At 41.3% G+C, this 26796-nt stretch overlaps 2 protein-coding genes and 1 long non-coding RNA gene across 3 annotated transcripts in view; 1 reads left to right on the top strand and 2 right to left on the bottom strand.

Annotated features, from left to right (window-relative positions):
* Positions 1-4345, bottom strand: part of plpp4 (phospholipid phosphatase 4) — a 39788-nt gene extending 35443 nt beyond the window's left edge. The window contains exon 1 of the mRNA XM_029835559.1: positions 3896-4345. Coding sequence (XP_029691419.1) covers positions 3896-3984 — 89 coding nt within the window. The 5' untranslated portion in view covers positions 3985-4345. The remainder of the gene's footprint in view (positions 1-3895) is intronic.
* A 1879-nt stretch (positions 4346-6224) lies between these two features.
* LOC115249622 (uncharacterized) lies at positions 6225-9532 on the bottom strand. The gene is made up of 2 exons (XR_003888299.1): positions 9275-9532; positions 6225-8569 (listed from the first exon to the last, which is right to left on the bottom strand). It is a non-coding gene; the product is annotated as an uncharacterized lncRNA (long non-coding RNA).
* A 4305-nt stretch (positions 9533-13837) lies between these two features.
* The window catches only part of cdh23 (cadherin-related 23), a 172913-nt gene continuing 159954 nt past the window's right edge, over positions 13838-26796 (top strand). Inside the window, 2 exon segments of the mRNA XM_029834775.1 lie at positions 13838-13961; positions 21023-21110. Coding sequence (XP_029690635.1) covers positions 13923-13961; positions 21023-21110 — 127 coding nt within the window. The 5' untranslated portion in view covers positions 13838-13922.

The raw sequence follows: 26796 nt of genomic DNA, 5'->3' as shown, positions 1-26796 counted from the left end.
AATGATTTTATTGCGTAAATCTGAGTAGCAATAAGGGAGATAGTTTGAGTTATCTATTAACTTTCTGTGCTAATACCATAAGAGATTAACAGTTCTCATCTTCTTTGGTTAACGTGCAACAGCATTAGTACCATTTATTATATTCCCTGCACAATCTCTCCACATAAAATAGGCATCAATGATGAAAAACAGGATAATTTGACATTTAATAGGAAAATGAAAACTATGTAAAAAGGAAGGCATCATTGGTAACTGCACAGTTCTTTTCCATGTCTTTTGTAAAATTTCCCAAAAAGAAATTACAAATATTGCACAAGCCCCACCATGGCTACACCACAGGCTAAAACAGAATGAGAAATAAGAGTCCTCATGCTTCACATGCAAGCTACACGGTCTGTCTATTCTTAAATAGTCTCTTCCCATTTCACAAGGCTTTCTAATTCTTGCCAAAGCTCTAGGCTTTGTCCCAAAACTGTTCCTGAGCCTCCATCTGAGAGAAAAGGACCATGTGCAGGGCTGACTGCTGTTGTTCACAGCTCACCTCATTAATTTCATCTAACAATTAACTAATCATCTTTACAGTTCAAAGATCTCATTAAAGCAGTTTGCTAGTCTTATATGGAGTCATATGATGGGCTTCTGTGTTTTTGCAAAGTAAACAAAGTCCTCCATCAGTCTGACAATTGTTGTTTGTCAAGTTCAAAATCAAACACAGGTCCCACTCTTTTCTGAATAAATCATAGGCAATTATTTAGGTCTGGAAGCTGGAACATATCGAATATAAAAGTGTGCAAATGTTCCTTTCTTTAGGTAACCTCAGGTAAGCCGTGTGTTCACAATTTTGGTCCCCCACATGACTATCTGAACCAGTTCTTTGAACCTCCCTGATTCCAAACAACAACTGTGTTCATTTCAGGTTTTATTAGCAAAGTTTGAGTTAGTTAGTGTTGTCTTCTTAAATCATCCAATGTAAGGGATCATGCACGTGCTCAACCATGAAACATTTTCTTCATGTTTGCCAGGACAGCTGCTTATTTTAGCTCCAGATTACCAGTGAAGTTAAATGCTGCCAATCTCATGATCCTCTCTTTCTGCCGAAAGACTCACAGCGGTGGGGAGCGACATTTAGAGCTAACTCAATTTCAAGTCTGTTTTCAATTTCAAGTTTGATCTCCTTGACCACCATAACAGTACAATTTTGACAGCCGTAATGCAATTCACAGAAATGAAAAGATGTGTTTCATGGTACACCTATTCATCCAATTCAAAACACCTCTCTGAAGCAGTGCAAGATCACAAGAAGTCATTCAGCTCAGCTACTCCTGGCAAGTATTCAGACTCAGTGGCAAGCCATTTTAGGCTATCACTGATGTCTAATTAATGCTACCTAAATAAGTACGCCTCATATTTCAATATGACACCATGGCTGGAGAATCCATGCAGAATCACACATACATATTAGATTTCCAATAGAGGCTATTCAAACCACACTTAATTTCCAGAGCATTTAAAATCACTAAGCCTGCATTCACCATTAAGATTAAATGGAAACTAAGATAACCTACAGTATATTGTCATAAAGGCAGTTTTAGGAGATTAGACAAAGTTGGACAGAGTCCAACTAAAGTATGCTATGTGAGGTTAAACAAGATTGTCCAATAAACTGCATATTGTGGCTATTGCATGTAAGATGCCAAAGAATGGATAACAAAAAAAACTAGTCATTAAAAATAAAAGTAGGACAGAATGGTAATCTTGAGAATATGCAACAGCAAAACGATGGAAAAAATTGGCACAGCAGTAACTGACGGCAAATGCTACTGAAATAAAATAAGAAAACACCTGTTAAAAAATAAAAATAAAATGGTTGGACGCACCAAAATTGATCTCCACAGTACTTGATTTGAAAACAAAATCCATTTTCCTGTCTTTTTTCAAGAAGACTTCAATGGGTCTGTTGCAGAGTTTATCTGTGTGTTTCAGTTCCATCAGCAAGTCTTTTTCTATTAGCATGGAGGCTAATGCTGAAAGCAGCGTCTGTCCAGTCATGTTTCTGGCACAAGTTTTAATACGCTTTAATGCCAACAATGTCAGCTTAACAGAAGCAGTGGGCACGGGGATATATGCAATCAAATCTACTCAGCCAACGTGGGTTAAAAATATACAGCAACAGCCATTGGGAGCTGTAGGATCTCTGGGTTAAGTTCAGACATTTTGAACAGATGAGGCTTTAAGGTTCTCGTGAGTGTTTATCCAATCGCAGGACGCATGTCAAGTTCTACGTAAGACTTTCTAGCTCGACGTGGTGTTGCATAGTCAGGTTCTGATTGGCTATCACAAATGACTGTGTCTGTTCACAGTGGTACATGATGAGAAATTCAGTCTTTCATTTCAAATGTAACTGATGGGAAGCAGCAACGGTAATAAAATAAAATATGTACAGTACACGTACCCAGCTGCCATTTCCATTCCCAAGATACATACATCTAAAAGAAAAAAATAGGAAACATGTCCTTCAAATCCAGAGAGAAGAGAACAACTGATTCATTTGACCCCAATTATCCAGGGCTCATCCCTTGCTACAAGGGGAAATGAGAGCAGAGATCTGTGGCTCCAGAGACCCACTGCCCTTATACCAATAGACCAGGTCAACCATACAATTACAGCCAGGTCCCAATGAAATGTATAAGGCCTGATCCTTCCTTATCAGAAAACCACTGAATATTACTCTTTTGTTCTCAAAAACAAAGCTTTATCTTAAAACAAAACTGCCCGATTAATGTACGCTGTCCTTAAAATCTTTAATTAAATAAACCATTTTACTCAGTTTCATGTTGCAAGCAGAAACTGGATTGATTTCAGGAGCCTCATTCTGCATGTGAGAAAGGAATATGTGAAGTGTAACAGAATTATAGCCATCAAGGACTCATGAATGAAGCCTTGGCGGGTCAACACAGCTTTCAGCATTTGCTAATGGTGGTGATACTACCTCTAATTGTGCACAAAGGGAAACATTTCAAACTACAAGATGCAGGACCTAGGATAATAGTAATATTCTGATGATTCCTTACTTCCATTGTTTGCTTCTCCCTGATTCCTCTGGTGCAGATTAGTGAACAAAGCACACTCAGAGTCATGGTTGGCCATGTAATCCGTTCAGAGAGGCAACACACATGCATCTAGAGGCCACCTACCCAAGGGAGATATTAGGGATAATATGCAAGGAGAGTAGATGCAGATCCAAAACAGGGAGGTTGCCTTTGACCACCGCACAGAGACTGAATGGATGCTGCATGAAATGAAGCTGCATTTCAAGTAGAAACACCTCATTATTATTAGCAGTAGTAGTTTTTTTTATTGGGTTTTTTTTTTTTATTAAATGCCGCATCTTTTGACACACCTTATTTCCATGATGCAGAGAAGGTGTGAGACATACTGGCTTAATAACTTAATAAATACTAATTCATATATGGGGCAGACTCTCTTGGGAAGGTGTGACATTTATTTTTATATAGTTTATGGGATTCCTTTACATTATCACACTATTTTTTTATGACAGCGTGATTTATAGCTTTCGATGCACCTCTTTCCATCACGTCAACACAAAAAGAAGATTCAATTTCCCACTTGTTTCCATCAGCATAATTTATGTCTGCCGTCAGCCTTGCAACCTGTTACCGCGCCGTCCGTCTGCAGCCGCAGATCCGTCCGTGGACCACGGAGCGACTAGGGTCCGTCCGGCACCACACCGCGGCCAATCCGCGCGCACTTGCACACGCACACACGCACGCAAACACACACACTACTAAAGTGAATACATCACCTGTGCCTATGGGTGATTTAATGATACTTTTCTCCGCATGAAATAGCGAACTTAGTTGCTTAGATTACTTACACGAAAACTCCGAAAAGCATAACTCGGATGCCGATTTCCAGCGCCAACTCTCGCAGGTTCTTCGTGCTGTCGGTGGGAGCCGCGTTCATGATTCTGAAATGAATCCGACAAAGGAATCGCAGGAGACGGCGTCCGTTCAAGAGCTCTTTCTCTCCGGTGATCCAGCGGAACAAAGCGGTCGCCTGAAGACACCGGGGCTTCCTAATCACGCAGAGCGCGCTTCCATAGCACCTCGGTCACCTGACGCAGCGTCTCACGCTGTCCTCGCGGGTGTCGCTGATCTCTTCCAGTCGTTTTTTTTTCCTCCTCACAGCTTCCCTTCTCACCACTGCCCGTTCTCTGCCTCAGCTCCAACAGTGATTTAGCTGATTTAGAATTTTGAGGAGCTAAAATAAAAACCTGAAGCTGCCAAACCTCCGCTTTAGTCAAACCAAGTGATGTTAGGATGTTAGATCTACAAATAACAGAAGCTCTCTCTCTCTCTCTCTCTCTCTCTCTCTCTCTCTCTCTCTCTCTCTCGCGTTCTTAAATTCTTGTCCTAATTCAAGTAGGATAAGTAGATCGGCACTGATCTGATATCAGGTACAATGTATGTTAGAATGGCTGGAACAACCGAATTATGGAGATGTTTATTAGTGACAAAGCTCTAATTCAGTCAGATGGATATGAGTGTGTTTTTATTATTCTACTCTGCGACTTGAATATAAAGCATATATTTATGTATTTATAACACTGAAGAAACACAAAGCGTTATGTCTGTCTTTCTGGTCAGACATGAATAGAAACTTTAGAATTCATTCATTTTACTCAGTGACCTTACTGCTTTTGCAGGATAAAGCCAAACATAATATTCTAGTTTTGATTCCTAAACGTAACAAAAATAATGTAGAGGGGGTATATTAGTAAAATCCCCCCTGTCAACTACACTACACTCGAGACTGATATTCAATGCTGCAGTCTCTTTTCACCACCAGTTGGCACCAAACTTCGCCCATTTGACTGTGAAGGTGATGACTTTTAGAACTGCAGAAGTGGTTTGGTAAAGAACTGTTCACGACACTTGAGCCTTGACATGTGAATGTGGTTTTGAGGAGATTCGTGACCGCTGTGAAGAATCTTTACTGAAGGCTCAGAATATTAAAAGGAGTCCGCACAGGAGGCAGCAGACATGCAGGAAACCTGGCCAGCATTTCCTGGATGCACATGAATATTTAATATATTTTCAAACTGGCTCTCCCACAGTACCTGCCAATCAAATATCTGTGTGTGTGTGTGTGTGTGTGCACGCGTGTGTGCGCGCGCGTGTGTGTGTGTGGACCAAGACCACTGTGAATCCCCTGACCCAAAACATTTTCCAAAGCTTATTTCTGGGCCATGAGATTTACAAGCAAGAAACTGGCAGTGCATGACGCAGTTTAAAAAAACAAAACAAAACACTTTTTGCCAGTTAAGACATCCTGTGTGTTACTTGTGACCAAGATAAATGATTGCACATCCACCAGCATGCAGGGTTTGATCGGAGGCAAGGCCCTCACAGCCTCTGCCAGCTCACTAATAAGAACAAACCAAAACATTAGTGAGCATAAATCTGCACCAGGTCAGGAAGTGAGATCCAGTTTCAAAGCTTCCTGTGAAACCATGAGGGCCTTCCACTCTTGTGCCACACTGATTCCAAGCAAACTGTACATGACAGCAGTGAATCTAGTGAGTTGCTGTGGTTCAGAACCACAGGAAGGACAAGCAAAAGCCCTTGCTGCTACACTTTAGAAGGAAGAGTTTGTAGCAGTCTACATTCTAATGGCTGGTTCTGTTATTATCTTGACTTATTTTCCTCCTCTGCAGTACAGACAAGTCACATTCCCCCAGGTTAGGCTACTTGATTACCTTACAAAGTTGACATATGGCAAATCTGAAAGAGGGTATGCCTAAATAAATCAGAGGTGAAGGCGTCCTGCAGACTACATTACGACGTTTTCAGGATCCATTAGAAAAGGTGTTTATATTTCACATTTTCACACAGGGACCCACCTCAGGGAGAGGCAAGGTTTATGTGGTAATGTTAAAGTTGGATGGAAGGAACTAGTCTCTTTTAGCCTTTTTGGGTCTGTGTTTGTTTCTGGAAATGTTGACTGTTTTGAGCTGGAATTGCCATCTGTATGTCAGTCCTTTGAATTCCCAACCTCGAAAGCATCACGTCGTGCATAACAGCCATCGTCCTCAAAAATGAGGAGCTATTTTTTGCAAGTTTTGTTTCTCCCTACCGTCATTAACTGGGTTTTTACGTTATTGGAAATTACAGGAAAAGACAAAGAGAAAAAAAAGGCAAATTCAAATGGCAGTATCAGTATTTATTGGCTGCTTCAAGCTCTCTTACATACCTGCCTTTTCCTTTTGTAAAGTAATTCTGATCTCCATTGGATGATTAGCACAGCAATAGAAAATCTTTAAAAACAGATATTGATCCCAAACACTGGCCTGTAATCACAATTTAGGAACTCAGATCTACTTGAAAAACAACAAAAAAAAAAATCAATTTTGAAACTTATATATTTATTTTCCTTATGTTGTCTCATCCGACGCATTCATGGTTAAGTTTTAAGCCTGAAGGGATCTCAAAGACATCCTTGTGAACTTCAAGTGCGTTAGTGCTTATTGTGTCTACACAGATCTATTGTGTAGCAGGTAGATAATAAGTGTGAATTTCAAGGCAGAAGCGACTTTTCTTCATGGTGTAAAAAAACTGAAGGATGCAGTGTTCAACACTCTGGGGTGCAATTGTTTTAAATTATGGCAGGCCTTTCTGCCTTTTCAACCTGCAAACTTAAAATATTAAAAAAAAATTTAATGATGAAGAGCAATTTTGGTGTTATAGAAATACTGATCTATTGCATGATTTGAAAAAGAATTAAACAAAGAATTAACTAAAACTTTTGTGCATCTGAATACTGAACAATGAGTCTTGTTGTAAAGTTCTCTAGGTGACAGGTGGTTCACAGCTATTAGAGAACACATGAGTTGAATTTCCTTTAAAAATAAAAAGTAGCTCTTATGTGAGTGTTGAAGTAATAGAAGTCCTAATTTTTCTATGATTGGATTGCAGTTCTCTTGATCACTCTAGCATTATTAGACAAACGAATAACATATTCATCAAAACACAGACTGATGCACAATGATATTACATTTATTTTTTATTATAAATATTAATATATTGTTTTCCACCATGAGGCCATGATGGGAAAGTATTGAGAATGGATGGATGAATCAACGCTAAAGCAAAGTACAGCATTTTAAAAAAGCAGTATCACTGGATTGAACAGGGTACTTAAAAACAGTAACCAGAAAACATGTATTTTGTAACTAACTTGTAATATTTCAAGGGATACTTTTTTTGGTTATTTCTCATTATAAAAGGCAGGAATGTTAAGATTGTGCCACTAGCCGAAGTTGACAAAGTTTAGTTTAATATTCCCTCCATTCCCAGCATCCTCAGCCTCAGCCCTGGGACACACCACAGTTCCCACTGGTCAGAGCATCTTGTTGGGTTGAGGCGTTACATGGGATCGGTGTGGTGAGCAAGGTCTCATTTGATGGCCTTGGCCTCATATTAATCTTAATTATCCCTAGTGGATCTTTCCCCGAAATATCTACCCCCAATAGCAGGTGGAGTGTCCAATTATTAGGGGCCAAAGCTGGCCCATTGTCCCACTGAAGGGATAGGGTAACCGGATTAGTCATGTGTCCCGTTGGCGTGGCGCGCTGGAATTGCATACGCTTCCACCACTCTAAGGTTTGTTGTACATTGGTGTTCTCGAAGGAGCTCCCCCCGAGTGGGTCCCAGTACGACCCGGTCCAATGTGTCACGCTTCCCCATGTTCGACACCACTGTTGTAGAGCCCCCGTGTTTCCCCGAGTCACGCATTGGCGGTGCACGGTATAGTCAAAGCAAATGTAAACATCATAACTTCTCCAGCTGTTGGGACCCGTTCCACAATCGATGACTGAGCATATGTCAAATGTGAAAGATGTGGGCTGCCCTAATATATATTCGAGTTCCAGTCCCTGACACGTGGGGTGGTTAAAGCCTTCCCTGTCATCAAGAGAGCGCTTCGCCCAGGCTTGAGTGATAGAATTGCCTGAGGAGTGGAAAAGCCCTTGGATGTGGTCATATAGCATACACACTAACCAGGCTATTCCTGCTATAATTAGCACAAAGATAATTAGCATTAGCATCCAACAACAAAAATTTCTGCATTCATGTTTGAGGTCCCTCCTTCTTTCATGCAAGGGCCGTTGGGGTTTCACCAAAGCGAGTTCCTCATCTTCCGGGAACGGGTCCTTTCGATCCATCATGGTTTTCCCCAATGACAGAAGCATTGTTGCGGGAGACGTTACTCGCACTTCACCTTGTTTTGCGTTGTGGTGTCTAACAGTGCAGAACCCTTTTCCTCTTCCTGGTCCAGAGCACCTTTTGGCACCTTTGCACACTGGGACAGGTCGTACCACATTCGACCTTTCCCTTGGAGTTGAACTGCCGTGTGAGTGCAGATGACCACTCTGAAAGGTCTTGTCCACTGAGGTTCCTGACACTTCCTTTTGAGCACCTTGAGTAGGAGGGACTTCTCTCCTATCAGTTCCGGTTTCTTCTGGGCCAAACTGGGTTCCTGCAAGAACAAGCTGGTAGACATGTGATTTAATAATTTGAACATTACGTGCTCAGGTAATGTTCATATTACCTTAGCACTGGTGATCGGGCCCACTGCGCCCCAGGGTCTCGGAAATGATTGACCATATTGGAGCTCAAAGGGAGTGTAACCAGTTTGTGCACTGAATACCTAATACTCATTAGTGTTAGGGGCAAGGCATTAATCCAATTTCGCCCCATGTTCTCATGCGATTCATAGTTTTGGTTAATTTTATTTTAACGTTTCCATTGATCCTTTCCACTTTACCTTGGTACTGAGGGTGGTAAACTGTCCCAAATTTGTGTCTCAGGCCCATTTGCTTTTCTACCTCCTGCAGACGTTTGTTTTTGAAGTGGCTCGTATTATCTGATCTAATTTCTTTAGGGCAACCATGCGTAGGAATGTAGTGTGGGCCTTCTGTACTGCGGCAGCATCCTCCTTTGCGGTAGGATATGCATGGTCTACTTTGCAACCGCAAATCGGTTCATAGTCCCGACACTCGCAACTCGATATGCCCTTCTATTCTGCAATTCAGAACAGGATAACCTAGTACCTGTAACTCGAATTACTTCTGTTTTTCTTCGTCAAATTTCTGATTTTCACTGCGGCTAAATTACGTCAATTTTAACCCACAATTTATAATGGCCTCAGTTCTCCAGCATCATCCCGCACTTTTGCTCAAACAGGTAGCGCTTACCTTTGTTCTATGCCCGTGGACGTCCGTCCAATGATGCCGGGATCCTCGGGTGTTGCCGTCAATTCGGTCGACGTCCACACCGTTGTTCCTCTGGAACAGCTCACGTGGGGGTCACCAATTGTTGTGGAAGGATTAAGATTAGTGATATTACGATGTGTGCCGAGGCTTCAAAGAGTGTGTCGATTAAAGAGGGCAGTGTTTCCGCAAAGCGCGTATTGAGGCTTGCTTCATTTAGGGGAGGAGCCAAAATGTTGACGTCAGAAGCATCGCTGCCCGGCTGTACCACGTGATTGCATCGGGAAGTGGTTTAGATTTTACAGCGATATAGACCCCTTAAGGCTGCGTTCACTTGCATTTGTCTTTGTCCACACTGACATCTTCTGTGCCTTGCGAAGAGTCTTCTGCAAGGCTGGAGAGGTTGTCTAAAAAACTTTAAATCCAAAAACTTTTGAGAAACTGTTGTTTCTGAATATTAATGAATAAAATTTCCCCTGTCCTGTACATCATTGTCCAAGTGAATCCCTTTTCCTAGTTGCACAAAGCACTTTCCCCCTCCGATAATTATGCCCATGCCATTTTCAGAAAAACATTGCACAACCTGCCATATTTCGATAATATTACCACTTTGGGAAAAGAATTACATACAGAATACATTAAAAACATATTAAACGCATATTTGATCATTTATGTGCAAAAAGTATTTGGTCATGCTTTTTTATATATATAATTCATAGTATTCCCAACATACATAACAGACAAAAAATTCAACGCATCACACATTATGTATAGTTCAGACACAGCTACCTGTGATTATACACTTGGCCATTAGGAGGTTTTGTCTGCACATAAGCTTAAGCTTCGCGAAATCAACCCTTTCTCAACCCAATTGGCTCAAGCAGTTCAATGCCTCACGAGGCTTCATCTCAACATCACGACAAAGTACTCTTTAAAACTAATGCACAAACGATAAATGGTTAATAGACCAAATAAACCATTTTTGTGGTTTAGTTTAGAACTATGTCATGTTCCTTGCAGTACGTGCTATAATACTGCCAGAAGGACTCTCCATTTCAAACATATGTGGAAGGTATAAATGATTTTTTTAATGTCAATTATTATAATTATTATGTCAAATATTATATTATTGTGATTTGTAATTTCTTAATGCATATCATTTGTCATTCAGTACTTAATACAACAGATTTTTTTTTAAATTTATAAATACCAACTGAATCAAAGGTCAGATTTGTTGCACTTTGTTGCACACCCCTGATCCATACACATGCAAACAATAAAGTTTAGGGAGAATTTTAACTGACAGCATCAGTCAGGTAGTAGAATTGTACATGGACTTACGTTTCAGCATCATGCCGCATTAGTACCTTCCTGATCTTTGCGATGTTTCTCAGGTGATAAAAGGCACTTCTAGAGACGGTTTTAATGTATGAGTTAAAGGACAGATTTTGGTCAAACGTTACTCCAAGATTCCTCACAAAGAGACTAGATGCTAAGGGGATACCATCTAGAGTGATCATGTGATCTAATCTATCCCTGAGAGGTTCAGGACCAAACACCATGACCTCAGTTTTTCCTGAATTAAGAAGGAAATTTGAAGACATCAAAGATTTTATGTCTTTATGACAGGTCTGAAGCTTCACTAAGTGCTCTGTCTCCTCTGGAGACATCTAGTCTCTCTGTGAGGAATCTAGGAGTAACCTTTGACCATAACCTCTCCTTCAACTCACACATTAAAACAGTCTCTAGATGTGCCTTTTTTTAACTTGAGGAACATCACAAAGATCAGGAAACTACTGATGTGGCATGATGCTGAAAAGTTAGTCCATGCATTTGTTACTTCCAGGCTGGACTGTTGTAATTCTTTATTATCAGGGTGTTCAGTTCCAGTTACTATCATAGACAGACAAATTATCATATTTAGAGGTTCGTCTAATCATTAGGTTAACATCTTAGCTATGCTGTTATAGTCCAAAACTGTCCGGGTCCAGAAACATGATCACCTGACAGGCCTCTGTCACCCCACTGGGTCATGGTTTCCTCTCCTCTCCTCTCCTCTCCTCTCCTCTCCTCTCCTCTCCTCTCCTCTCCTCTCCTCTCCTCTCCTCTCCTCTCCTCTCCTCTCCTCTCCTCTCCTCTCCTCTCCTGCTCTCCTCTCCTCTCCTCTCCTCTCCTCTCCTCTCCTCTCCTCTCCTCTCCTCTCCTGCTCAAGGTTTCTTCCTGTTAAAGGGGAGTTTTTCCTTGCCCCTATTGCTGGTCTGGGGTTAGGCCCTGGGATTCTGTAAAGCGCCTAGAAACAATTTTGATTGTAAAAGACGCTATATAAATAAAGATTGATTTGATTTGATTATGATTTAATGCTTCTGAGTGCATTTTTCCTGGGGTAGTGGTGGCCTGAGTAGCGGAGGGTTTTCTTTTCGAACCCCAGTTTGCGCAAAAAATGGAAGGTTCTAGTAGTGCCAACACAAATTCAGAGCCCTGCTGTGATACCCTTGAGCTAGCTACCAAACCCACAAATGCTCTTATAGGCGAACCAGCAACTCGTCCACCTACCTTCGCCCATTGTGTATCCTCCCCGTCATCCCGAAAGGGATAAAGCGGTTAAGACGAGAGGAGACAAGAGCGCAAACAACCTCTCAACAGTGACATGTCCCAAGTGTGCCTCCATCGCTTTTACACTTGGTGGGCACTGAGCAGCCCAGTTTGAGTCTTGATCCATCGCCACTTGCTGCTTGGCTCTACAGTACCTGACAGTTATGTGATGGCTTATTGGGAGGCCTGTCTGTACACTTCTATCCACTTCAGTAGCGTGTTTGTGGACGTGGCAAAAATAGTCAACAAGACCATGGATGTAGCAGACGGTTTCTAAATAAAGTTAAATTGAATTCAGTAGTGGGCAATAAAACAGATTAGCAAGAAAGACCATGAGAAACGCTGAGAAATAAATGCAGATGTAATCTAACAATACTAAAGATGAAAGTAAATAACCTGAAAGATAAATATTATTTACTGCAAGTAAGAAAATAATGCTGCTGGAAAATTTGGCCAAAGATGTATTTATATTTATTTAAAAAAAATCGAAACAATTAAGCTCTAATGCTGTCTGCAACGTACTTTAAAAGTAATTGGAAAACGGATCAGTCTAATTTCTTATTACCGTGACTTACAGCAGCTTCAAAACCACTGACAGTATCAGTATTTATCAGCCATAAACTTCAGCTGCGTAAATTGTCCACTAGATGGCAGAAAATGACTGCTTGAATCTACCTAAAGCTGAGTATGGAGCAAAAACCATACATCATTCATACGCCTATGCAGATATTATAAATGTTTAACTAAAATAGAAATATCAGATATAGCTATATAGAAAGGGGCTCTATTAGTGGTGTCAAATATTGACTTATAAATAGAAGAGAGAACAGCAGAGGAGTGGGGAAATTTTTATTTTTCAGTGTCATATGACTTTAACCAACTTTTCAATGTAACAGTCAATAACATGATCTGATCTTGAGAAATCATAACTAAACCAGGTGACATAACCACAGAAAAATAACATGTAAGTGTGTGTATAATCTTGAATAATTTGTTGTCCTTACAATGGCATATATGTATTCAGACTAAAGTATCAATTATTTATTTATTTAACAAGATAGTCCCTTTTGTGAAGGAGACCTGGCAGCGATATCATCCATACAAAATTATAATCTACACATAGGTAAATAACTTAGTTATTACGTTAAAAACGTTCACTGGTGACTCGAGAAAAATAAAAACTCAACAATAAACAATTCCTCCTCCTTTAAGACACCTTCATAATCATTAATTCATGTCATCGTCTTTCACGATCCTGGGACGTTTTTGTAAAACACACTAGATGACGCTATTGGGTGTCATCGCGTTGCCATCTGCAGTCAAATATTCGATCCCCTCAACACAAGTTGATAAATGGATCTCTTTAATCCGGAATATCCCTGAAACCTTAGAATAATTCTTGAACACATCTGTGGTCAACGAGTCCAAGATTTATTTATTTTGATCGCAGACATTTTTGAATTATAATCTAATCGAAATTCTAGAAAGTATATGCTCGACCATATGTGACATTTAACGAGAAAACTGGGGTGGCTTGCCTGGGCACCATCACAGACAGTGCTGGAATGTAGCTACTAGTGATTGTCATGTGCTTCCGGACATGCAGCAGTTCCAAAGTAGTGCGGGTCCAATTTGACTTTAATACATCTATACTTTTGTCATTGAGTCAAACTGTAATGAACCAGACTTCGTTTGGATGGAGTAACTACACCAGGAGTGAATAGAGGGAGGGGGTAGAAAGAGCGCGCGCGAGAGAGAGAGCGCGAGGAGGGGGAAGCTGATACTTGGTAACGCGTCACAGCAGGACAGGCAATCGAACCTAAAGCCGCTCAGCCAGCGACGGACACAGACGCAGAAGGTAGGATGATACGATAATAGCACCGTCTGGGGGTTTGTGGTGAAGGACAAGTGAGAGGCGACCCTCTGATATGAGAAAGAATTTTGGGGGCCCTGCATAGTTCTGCGTAATTACCGACTTTTCCGCTCGCTAGATGGCCGTGTGTGAATGTGCGCGCCAGAGTTGCTGGAGGAGTTCTAAGTGATGGATTCATGCGCCTCTGTGTTGTGGATCGCATTCATTGTGAGGACATTTGGAATGAGTTTGTTGGAATCGCTGTGATATTTGGTGATGGTCCAATCCAGCTGTTTGTTAGAGGGTCAGAGAGAATAAACTGGACTGTAAACGCGGAGCAGTGTGCATGCGTGCGGAGTATGTAGAGGTGTCAGGTGAGCGCTGTTATCTCAGATAGATTTGGCCACCCCAAAAGTGGCGGCTGCGGAGCGTTTCAGTGCACACTGATTAATTTATGAGTAACCTGAACGCATCAGCGAGGCAACGTCAGGTTAAACGGGGGATTCCCCCCACCCCAAGTTTGATAATCTACTGGCTGATCTTTTTCGGCTACTCCTAAAAATGTTTATTTGTCTTGGAAGAAATTGCAATTGACTATGAGGTGGCAATCTAGATCTGAGTTACAGGTAAAGTTTTATAAAATAGAAAGCATGCAGCAGAGGGCAGGGGGGAGGTGGAATAAAGTCAGTGCACGGAGAATGATACATGTTTAAATTAAGCATTTTATTTGCTATTTTGATGTGTGGACACTAGTCAAAACCATTTGGGAAATACTGGTGAAAGCATCTGCTATAAGTAAGGATTTACTTGTTAGTTATGGACGTATTTGCCTCCTAATTGAACAGGACATCAGTATATGTTTTTGGACACAGTGGAAAGTGTCATTATTGTCATATTTTCTCTGTATTCATACTCTGTTTCCGCTGCTGGATTAATGCATATTTGTGGTTTCAGCACCACATTCTCTTGATGAGTCAATCTTTTTGAGGTGACCAACTCCTCTAAAATTCCAATGTAGGTGCTTTTCAATAATATATAATAATAAAGGTCATTCTTTGCTTTGCCGTCTCTCATTTCTACTGCCTCCCATGTGACCCTTGCGGTCATTATCAGCCAAGCAGATGCACAGAAGTGAATAAAACTGTAAATTTATACAAGCTTCTACCCTGGAGCTGCATATTTATCATCATATGGTGACGCAAGGATATACATTATTAAACATTTAGAAAGCATTATGATATCCTAATGACATTAGCATTATAAGAATTATTTTCAGAGCTCCAACGTGAACAAATATTTTCAGGAATCCCTACTGACGTGCACACAGCAGGTCACAACACAGCTGTTGCTGGTAAAAACCTTCACCCACAGGAAGTCAACTCTGGCTTATTGCTAATTAATCTTTCTTTTCAGTCATTATGGCTTCGCTGTAAAACCGCTGGACTGTTCTGAGGGAACAGTAGTGGCCTTTCGCTGATCACAGTAAAACATGTGGGAAACATGTCTCAGACTCGAGCATTTGCCAGACTGAGACATATTCTCCCCTGGATATAAAATGCAATGGGAAACAAAACAAAAGTGTTATTTGTTGTGCGGCGGTCATTATGTTGGTATTTACGCATGGAGGGCTGCACCTAAGTGGGGTTGCGATGAGGGAGGAAGAGAGAGAAGGAGAGGGAGAGAGAGGACGAGGCGCAAAGACAATGATGTCGGAGTAAAACGGGATGTGAATGAGATGAGAGGAGAAGTGTTGAAACATAAAGGTCATCTGTGCTGCAGAGGAGCTCCTAAATGGTCTGATTTGATCTTTCATCCGGGATAGAAACAGTCAGCTGTTAGCAGGACAGAATGAGCGTGCCCTGACGAACAGAGAGACAAACGGAGACGGATGAGTCTCTACAGGCTATCAGCTGCCCTCTGACACAAGCTGTCTGTGTTTATGTTGTGTTATATACACACAGGCATCTGCTGGGATGGCTCTGCCATGCTCATCACGGTGGATAACAGCCATGCGCAAAGATGGGCTGCTTCAGAACATTTTAAGACTGACATCAGCATCACACAACCACTTCACATTGTAGACCTAGGATTTGCCTGCTGGTCTCATGTTTGACTGTGAAACAATCATTATTTAGTGCAGGATTTGAACATTATTATGATGTAGAAGAAACATTGCTCAGACTCTCAAAAACACTGTCAGCCTCCCTGATTGAATAAAATGTTAAACTGGATGTATTTCAATGCAGCAAATAGAAATACAGCCGACTAAGAGTAGTTGAGTGACACAAAAAGGCCTTGAAGTATGACATCATGTTATTGCTACATTTTACCTGCATTACACTAAAGGCTTTAAATCAGAGAAGATTATGTAATTGTGCACTGAGGAGAAAAAGAGGTGACATCAGCAACAGGCAGGGCATTCTAGAATTTCTTGTAATGATTTAGTCTTCTCTGTGGATAATATCACAGCTTTGAGGCAGGTATTTTATAAAATATTCATGACTTGCATCATAGGAAGGTGGAGGGCCTGCCATTAGGTCAACAGAGGCTTCCAAAGATGCTTATCCTTATAGTTGTAAAGAATGTTTGTTAAACTTGTCAATTTCCACTTTCACTGGAAACCATCAGAGACGGGTCACCTCTGCTGGTGTGAAGGCAGCATAATTGTCTCTCGTCATTTGTAATTTACTTTATAACAGGCCATCAGCCATCTTTCATGGTGTAGTCTGCTGGGCAGGCTACATCTCAGGGACAGATGGAGAGTCAGAAGGGCTTAATTTCCCTATTTTATTCTTATCTTATCTTGTCTTAGCTTGTCTTGTCTTAGCTTGTCTTTTCTTGTCTTGTTTTGTCTTATCTTGTTTTTTATCTGTCTATATCTGTGGCTGGAGCTCATCAATCCCTCTCCTCATAATTCTCAGCTATTTCTGATTAAAATGCAGGCTGTTTCAACAGTCATTGGCTGTAGATACACCCCAGCCTGCATAAGTTACAGGTCACACACACCATTGACTCACACAATCGGAGGATTGAGTGAGGCTAACAATAGGAAAAGCGGTGTGAATATGGAGGAGCAAAAGTGAATCTGGTTGAAAATTAGACAGAGACGTTTTACAGCTGTTTTCTGTCTTCTGCTAGACGTATGCACCTGTTTGGTTACCTCTACCAGGCTCTGTTTATACACAGCAGCTCCTATTGCAGATGTAGCTCCTCAGCATCAGCAGCTACACCTCCCTCACACCACTTCCACTATTCATCCCATATGATACACATGGCTGTATGGCTGTATTTGTATTTGTATGTGTCAAAGTTTTTATCTCTTAACTTCTTTCCGCCCTTAAAGTCCTCCCTTGTAGCTCCACGCTATGGTCCCATCAGTTTTCAGATAATGACTCTGACTTCTGTCTGAGCTTCTGGAATACTTGCACCATTCATGCAGACTGTGCTGCCAGTGGAATCCAGAGTTTAGCCTGTGTGCTTTTTCATGCGTAAGGTTAATGTCACATCATTTTCTTATTAAATTCCTGGCATCATAGTCACATAGTTAAGAGAGCATGGTCTGGCCCCTGTGGGTCACCATACTGTACTGTGACTGTGATTTGCTCTTTGACCTCCTCTCAAACCATCTTTTGCTGCTAGATATGGCACATTTTTCCAGCTTTTTACACTAATTTTCACCATTTTGAGTCTCTGGTTACATCAATAACGTGGATATGTTGATCACATTGGGAGCAGTGGTGACTTGTCCCATATGTGGTTCTACTGCAAAATTCTTTGTGTTCTGCCTGCTTATTCTGTGTGCACTCTTAATAATATCAACAGAATGTGCTGAGTAAGACCTTTAAAAAGTCACACCACGTTGTAAATGAAACCCGTCAGGAGAACAGGAAAGAGGACACATTCCTCCGAGTAAACGCCGCCCCTCCCTCCTACCTGATGAGGTCATATGTCTGCTAATCTGTCTGCGATCACAGCGCTAATGGGGGATGGCTTTTTCACAGAGAATATAGTGCGAGGGGAATCTGTCATTGATTTGCTGTAATAATCCAGATTTGGCCGCCGGCTGAGGAGATCCACTCACTCCAGGATGGCCTTTGAGGTTCCGACAAGTCAGACACAATTGCTACGCAATCAATAATATTGAGTACTATAAGACCGGAGACAGGCCTCTCTGGAGAGAGCGCTGTAGCACCAAATAGTGCTCTTCACTTTGTACTAGCTTAATCACATTATTGTCAGAGCCTCAGGACCATAACTTTAAATACACCTGGATTTCAGCCATACTGAGCTTTGCCAAATGGGTGCTCTATATGTTTCCATTGTTCTAAGCATTAAACCCAGTTGTTTGTGTTGGGATCGTTCCCATGTGAGCTTGGATTGGTGTAATGTAAACATCTGATTTAATGCTGCAAATAGTTTTGGATTTCATCTGCTTGTTGCATAACTGTAAGGACATTTTTAATCACAGCTGAATGAGAGCAGTTTTGGTTCATCCTTCACTTTCCCAAGTCTTCCTTTCACAATGAAACTTTGTTTAGCGACGGCAGCTCGGTCTTTAAGCGTGCAGATCCAACAAAAGAGACGTGATGACTGTGGTGACACAACAATTGCAGCTGAAGCTGACTTAAAAGTCTGCAAAGGTAGGAGAGACTGACATAAAAAGGCACATTTTGGTGCAGTGGAAGACCCCTGCAAGAAAGTTATGGGTGACGGGAGTGAAAAAGACTCTGACAGACTAAAGGACGGGGTACAGAAAGTCGCAGATTGATATATGTTGACAGTACAGCCAATAGAGTTGGACAGCCAGCGTCCACATCCCCGCTTTGTCCTGTCATGCATTGTGTAATCACCTCACGCCTTAGTGACTGATGGAACATGCATTTCTGCACTACTGCTACTCCAGGACTGCACTTTTGTAGTGATTGTCAGTGGTTGGGGTAATGAGTTATCACATAAATCAGTTTCTTCTCAGCCGTGGCAAAGGAATAAAAATGAAACTCAGGAGCCGTTAGTCTTGAGTGTTTTTCTCATGCTAGTTCAATATCAAAATCTTTCTTCTTCATTTTGTAGTTTGTCTTTGATTCCAAAAGTGATGAAGTGATGGATGAAATTAAGTAATCTGATCTGATCAATCAATGGACACATGTGCATTTATTATCTAATCATGACAGTGAGAAGTGTAATGGACAGGGTCAACAGCCATTAATGACAGCGCCTTTCCCAGCATGCACTGGCACAGAAAACATAATGTGACATAGAGTGTTTTAGTTTAGATTTGATGAATTGATAATATAGAAAAGTCACTCAAGAAAAGTCCTGCTTCTCTGAAGCTCTGAGGTTTTAAATGTTGGTCAAGGCTGGAACACTTTAATGTTGGATTTAGGCCCAAAATGTGGCCTAAAATCGTGAGTTGCCAGCCTAACTTGTCATTTTAAGAGCAGAGTTGTCCTCTGGTAACACTTCTTTGATGTTTTCATGATGTTCTGCCACCCACATTGTTTTATTTTACCTTCTGATTCTTGCCACACTTTTCAAATTACACCTTTGATACATGGAGTCTGGAGCTGCATTGTTGGGCTAAGCGGGGTTTGATTATCCTCTCCCACGCCTACATTGTTAATGAAGTGATTGCAGTGATTCTCGTTGTACACCCTACAAAATGCACACAATAGCTTGATTCAGACGACTTGGGAAAAATTCCCACACATTGTTCAAACAAGTGGAGCTACAAATAGTGGAATTAAGATTATTGTCTACATGAGAATAAGATAAATTGACACAACAGCAGCCATTTTGTGCATATTTCCCCAGACTTTTCATTTTCAGTAAGTTCAGTAAGTGTTGCTGCTCTCTACGTGATGAGTTTTTGTACTGAATTCCTATACTAATGTCAGATGGCTAGATGGAGAGTTGCTCATAGCTTTAAAGACCACCTGAGTTTTTCATAACTCTACAGAGTGATGATCAGTTCAGGTCTTTATGTTTGTTTTGTAAAAAAACATGATAATGCTGTATTTAGAAAATCAGAAAATCTTTATTTAAAGACATTTTGAAATTTGGCTAAAAGGGTTCACATTTGCTGTGGTGTGGCCACTGTAGGAATGGACTTTATTGATTTTCTTCCTCAGGACTAATCATTCCTACCTGAACATTGAGGAGGAACAGGGTAGTTCCCTCCCTATAGACTTGTTCCATGCTGTTTTACTGGCTCTGATAAACTATCTGTCTATAAATTAGGCTACCTAAACTGTTCCAATGTGTCCAACTTATGCTAATTCAAGTGTACTTATAATAAATACAGCAAGAAGTTGTTTTTTTTATGTAAAGTGATGAAATGTGTAAATGTGTTTCTGTTTAGAGATTTGCTGTCGAGCTGAGACCAATTTGTGTGTGTGCGTGTGTGTATGTGTGTGTGGAAGTGCGTGTGTGTAAGTGTGAAAGAGGGTAAAAGAAAATGAGGAAGGAATGGAGAGAAAAGTGACAGACCTAGCCATGCAGGCTGCATTGTTACAGAAGGTGAAATGTAAGAATGCAAATGAAAACAAATGTGCCTATTCAACACAGCTATTTCAGGCAAACTCACATTCACACACATATTTACACACCATGGGCAATGACAGCCTATTTTTTCCACAATGTTTTCTCACTCACATGTGAATTTTTGCTGCTTTGTGTGAATTGAATCCCCCATCCTGTGTAAATTTATAATAGCAACAGCAGTGACAGGACAGTGAGCACAATATAGCTTCACCATTGTATTTTACTTTGCATTTTATGATGTCTTGCACTGATTTACTAAGTTTTTTACTGAGTTTTTTTTTTGTTGTTCTTAAAGCAAGGGAGCATCAGAATGTGGAAGGATAAATCCAAATTAGATTGTCAGGGAAACTTCAGGCTGTTCTGGGTAACAAGCAACAGAATGAGGGATGGAGGAGACTTGAGTACAGTGAGACACCTTGAGAGAGATGCAGCTGGACAGAAAGCCCACAGAGGAGGACCATTACAACAATTTGTTCTGATGGGAGGGTAATGGATCTCAAGTTTGATGGAAATATGCAGTTATGCAGGAGTTTAGAGATAGAGTTGTGTTAATGCAGAATTTCCACATTTCATTAGTCATCTCTTTGGTCACACATTTGGGCCAGCATCTTTACCTTAGACACCTTCCTCTATTTTCTGTCCTAATTGTTAGATTGCATCAATTTCACCTCACAAGTAATCACCTCACAATGTGAATCCCGAAGATGTCTCCTGATTATCTGTGCTGTGTTCTGTGTTCTTTCTGACAGGTGATGTCGTGGAGCGTGGCTTTAGGTGGCAGGATGACAGTCGTCAAGCTTCTCCTTCCTGTCCTCCTACTCCACTCTTTCTGTAAAGGTAACACCTCTAGTCACACAGAATGACCATATGCATGATATGCTCATGATCATGATTGGAGTTCATTAGATTATTTTCTGTGTCGTCTCAGGGTCCCTTTCTTTGTCTCCCAGCTGCAGCCACAGTCTGTGCTAGCCTAATAGACAAATGGGTTAGCTGCTTCTTACTTTTGAAACACAATGCACTTCTTACCATGTTACACTAAAGTCTGGTGTTATTGTTCAGAAGGCTACTTTAAAGCACTTTCCCTTCTTAAGTGTGTTTCAGTGAGGTCAGCAGAAAGAGATACAAAGTGAGGGAGCTTTAATGTGAACTGTCTTCAAGAGACAGACAGGTGACATTGCCGGTCAGACACTGTTGAGGCAGCAGGGAAAGTTATTAAGTGAATGCCACAACCTCTTTCTGTCAAGCACAAGTTGATCAAGGCCGTTTTCATCCTTCTGTGGCTGGAATCAACACCAGATCCATCATGTTTTCCTGGTTTCCTGTTGTCTGTATTCAGTGTCCACCTTGAAACTGTCGCTGGTTGGTGTATTTTCTGCTGATTATGGCAACCTTGTTTTTTGCGACTCCTTGCTCAGACTAATAGTTTCTGCTTCAGGTGACTATTGTATTGTCCTGCGACAAAGTCTGAAAATGCAGTGCGCAAATGCATGACAGCAAAGTAGCTGGTGGAATTTTGTTTTCAGGTTTCTAGAGGAGAAAAAAGCTGGAAGATTTGGCACCTTTTTCCAGTTCCTTAAGTGTTTTCTGTCTGACTTTCTGTAGTATTAGCATGCCAGCCTGACCCTGTACTCAATGTTAGAATTACCATCCTAATCAAACAAATTAGATTGATGAGCGCTGCTCTCATTATTGTGTGGCTGTAATCAATCTACATTCCGTCATCTAAGGATGATGATCGCAGAAGTGGATTAGAGCTTATTAACCTCTCCTCCTCAACTCGAAGTACACTCCAGATTCTTGGCATCCTCTATTACCCCTATTCCACCAAAGAGGTTCTAGGGCTGGTTCTACTGCGTGACCTAGCACCAGTTCTTTGTTTTCCACACCGAAGTAGCAGCCAAGCCGGTTCCAAACTGTTACCAGAAAGATTTTGGGCAAGCATCAACTTCACGGTGGGCTTAATAGGGCCCAGAGTTAAGAATCAAAGACACAAGCCACCGCATCAATTTTGGGCGGGGTTAGAGATCAAAACAGAAACACCAAAAGTTAAAAAGTCGATTTGAAAGCAAGCTACAAATCTTACGAATGTTAGCTAATGGTTTGGTAACAAGTTAGCATTAACATTTCTCTCACTTGGGTATTTTTTTGCCTCCAAAACAATGTTTCTTTGGTGGGTTCATAAAAGGTAGAACTTAATGGTTGAGTAGTTAACTTAACCGTGCTATAGTAAACTGGTTTATTGTCCACATTGTGGAGAACATATAAAGTTGAAGCATAATGGCTTCTGACATACAGTCACATGATCACATTTTACTCTGGTTCAATTGGCTCAACTTTACTCTTGGCCTATGGAACAGCAAACCATTTTTTGGAGGAATCAGGTTGGAACTAGTTATGCGCTGACTCTAGCCCCAGCACCAAACTAGCAGGAGGTTCTTTTTGGAAGAAAAGGGGTATTTGCGTCATGCTGTCAGGCCACAGATAAGTATCATCTTCCACACATGCTCTCACGACTGAACATTCCCTTTTCAAAGCATTGGATAATATCAAGCACCCTCGCTTCAGAAAGTGCTGACCTGGCATTTTCTTGCCTCGGTGTCCCCCAGCTTGGCTGATCAAAGACTGGAGCTTTGTTACCTGATCTGCTCAACAAAACACCTCGTATCTTCACAGTCTTCCGACACCACAGAGCTCTACCTACACAGCAGACCTTTAACCTTGCTGTTGTATGTGAAACAATGCAAAAAATTTAGGAATATACCTATAGAGTGTTTTATTTTTGCCACCTCAGGTGAAAAATAGATTACACTCTCATGACTTATCGAGTGCTCTTCGTTAAAGGAAAAACACAACTTGGTTATTTGTATCAATTAATTGTGTCTGAAAATATGTTCAGATAGTTTATGTTTATAAAATGACACTGTACCAGGTTCAAGATAATAAGTACTTTGAGAAAAACCTTTACTTTTAGACCTGCACATGAAAAAAGAAACATAAAATGAAAAGTCACTGTCAGACAATTGATCTTGATATTATGAACAAGATAGCTCCCAGCTCTGCCTACACTTTGTCTCATTTTTATCTACAATAATAAACTTGATAAAACCAAATTATCTTCTGCTGATACTTTATATAAAAATGTAAAAGCATCATTAAAAATGTGGAAAATATCCTTAAATCTAACAGGCACATTTCCGCTTTGGGAATTCCTGCTAAATATTGGGCGCAGGAACTCAATGGAAACCAGTGCTCCCACTCGCCTCCCTCGATGATCAGGTCACTACAGGGTTGGACCCCTGAGGGACACCACGAGTTTAGATCACCTTGACTGTTTTGATGTTAGCCGCCGAAACCAAAAATCATAAAGAAAACAGCAATGAGAAAGGGGGTTGTTACATTAAACCCTTTTGGGGGGGGGGGGGGGTTAACGTAAAGACTGACAGACCACCAGGGAAAGACTGATACAGCCTGTCAAGATAGTGCTTTATTTCTTAACAGTAAAAACGTGCATATACTGTATCAGGAGTGGAGGGAGAGATGGAACAAACAGGTCTGTGCCAAAACAAAAGTCAAAAAACAGGGCATCTTAAAACATCAGTGGCAACAGCCCATAACCTAGTGTAAATAACAAACAGAATGTCTACATGCGGCAATGTATGGGGTACCTCGTCCTTACCTAGTCCCACCTGCCCTCCACAAACTCTTCCTGTCCAACCGTGAGCGAGAGAGAGAGCCCCCATGAAATAAGGGAGGAGAGCCTTTAAAGCGGGACTCCGATAGACACAGGGGAGCCAATCCTAAGATACCCCGGGAGTCCACAGGTGGTGTCAATCTTCCTCATCACCAGCACTGCCTGCCTTTCGGTGTTCCGTCTGCCTTTCGGTGTTCCACCAGTTCTCTCAGCCTCTAGATGGCGCCACTCTGGAAACAAAGAACACAAAAAGAAACACCAACAACTCCCCTGACACGTAGCAGGGGTAAACATGGGAAGGAGCTGAGGTGGTTGACATGTTTCTTGTTTGTGTACATAGTGTTGGATACTATGAAGGAGAGCTTGCTTTGAATCCTGATTTCGTCACATCCTGCTCCCAATCAGCACTGAGTAAACTTCAAGACCCACCAATGAGTTTTTGGGGCTATTCTCAGCACCTACACTAGAGCAGGAACATATTTAGGCCCCATAAAAGTTCTTGTTAAGCCTTGTTCACACTAAATGATGGGCTGTTGGGTCACCATGCTGTTCACAGGTTCTACCCTACAGGGATGGCCAGCGAGAGAGGGTCTTCCATCAGTAGGGGCCTGGCCGCCTAGACTACTCGATCTCTAAACATGTTTTGTATCAAAAACTCACACAAGAAGCGACACAGGAGATGCTCACAATGCAATGTCTAGGCGAGGTGATGTTTTTACTGCAAAATCAGAGCAGAAAAGAGTCCATCAGGTCGTTTGTGCACTCAAAAATCAACAAGAAATTATATATTGCTATGATCCTGTTGTTTTTCACCCTGTTGCTGCTCTGCTCTGCTGTTGTTGCTATTGCTGTTCTGGTCGCTTCCGTGTTTCTTACTAACCCCCATTACTACTCTCACTGGCTGTAGATCATTTTATATTTTCACCAGTTCGGTTGTCAGCGACTGCCCCACAATGCAGTTGTTGTCGAGTGGATGACTACCTCGTCCCGATGTGGGGTAGGAGAGCAGCATGTTACGGTCTGGGTTTTAACAGGACCCGGAAGCAGGCAAGAACGCAGTGATGAAAAGTCCAAAACTAGGTTTTATTCAACAAACACAAAAATGGCAGTCCTCTTGGACTGTAGGGAAGCACTAGTTCAAACCTCCGGAGTGCACAGAGAGCTCCAGCGCGAAGCCAACACAGGAGTCGAGTTCTGCATGTTTCACGAGTCCAGCAGGATACCATGGACGAGCAGGGAAACGCACCAAAGACAAGAGACCAAAATGTTCCAAAGTCACCAAAAACACCAAAATACTCCGACACTGGTAGGCAGGAGTTTAGTCCTTAAATAGGCGGCTGATCGCTGATAGCCTGCAGGTGCATCAGCCTGTGGCAGGAGCATGGCTTTCCCTGGAGGAAAAAAACAACCGGGAAGCCTGGACCCCAACACAGCAACCTTATATCAGGGCTTATGCTGCATTACATTTACCTTGGAAGTTGGAACTCGGCAAAAGTGGCCATTTGGGGGTGGTTCCTGCAGTTGAGACACGCCCAATGGCCTCAGCCCCCTAAAATGACAGAGAACTTTCTGTAGCAGAAATCTGCTTAGTGACGCTTTAATCAATATCCATCTTTCCAGATAATAAAGGTAGCTTGCACCTTAATTTATGATGTATTTTAAATATGCAAAATTATTTGGTTTACAGAAATTATGTAGTTTTCTCAGCATTTAATTTTAGGAGTTGAAACAGCTAAAAAAGAGTGGTAGTGTGAGTCTTTACCATCTGATTTGCTGCCCGAGTTCTGTCACCTCATTAGTTAATAATGTTTGAGCAGCATCCTAATAAAACTTTGAGATGAACTTAACACATGAAAACAGTCTGCACTTTACAATGTTTGAGCTATTTATGTATTTTTTCCTGGTGCCTTACAGTTACATGTTCATTATCAAATAGATCCAGGATGTTTGTTCAACCTTTTTTGAACAAAATAGAGATCAAAGATTGTTTAAAAAAAATTGGGTCTGGGGAAGAGGGCAATAGTTTAATTACTCTCAAAGTAACCAGAAAATCTTTTGACGCTAACTTAAATAGACTAAGTCTCAAACTTCCAAAGGTTTGAATGTATACACTGGGACCATGTTTGGAAGGTGCAGGTCAGAGTATAAATAATTCAAATCAAATCAATCTTTATTTATATAGCGTCTTATACAATCAAAATTGTTTCAAGGCGCTTTCCATAATCCCAGGGCCTAACCCCAGACAAGCAACAGTGGCAAGGAAAAACTCCCCTTTAACAGGAAGAAACCTTGAGCAGGACCAAGCTCATGTTGGGGGACCCTCCTGCTGATGGGCGGAAACCCTGATAATAAAGAATTACAATAGTCCAGCCTGGAAGTAACAAAAGCATGAATTAACTTTTCAGCATCAGTAGCTTCCTAATCTTTTTGATGTTCCTCAGGTGAAAAAAGGCACTTCTAGAGACTAATTTAATGTTAGTTACTCCTAGATTCCTCACAGAGAGACTAGATGTTAATGAGATACCATCTAGAGTGATCATATGATCTAATCTATCCCTGAGAGGTTCAGGACCAAACACCATGACCTCAGTTTTTCCTCGGTTAAGGAGGAGGAAATTTGAAGACATCCAGGACTTTATGTCTTTAAGACAGGTCTGGAGCTTCACTAACTTCTCTGTCTCCTCTGGTTTCATGGATAAATAAAGCTGAGTGTCATCAGCATAACAATGAAAATTTATCCCATGCTGCCGAATAATGTTCCCTAAGGGAAGCATGTACAAGGTGAAGAGGATTGGTCCAAGTACAGAACCTTGAGGAACTCCATGGCTA

Source organism: Takifugu rubripes, chromosome 4, assembly GCF_901000725.2.
Source record: "Takifugu rubripes chromosome 4, fTakRub1.2, whole genome shotgun sequence".
Taxonomy (NCBI): domain Eukaryota; kingdom Metazoa; phylum Chordata; class Actinopteri; order Tetraodontiformes; family Tetraodontidae; genus Takifugu; species Takifugu rubripes.
Note: the sequence above shows the minus strand (reverse complement) of the source record. Positions and strands in the feature narration are given on the sequence as shown.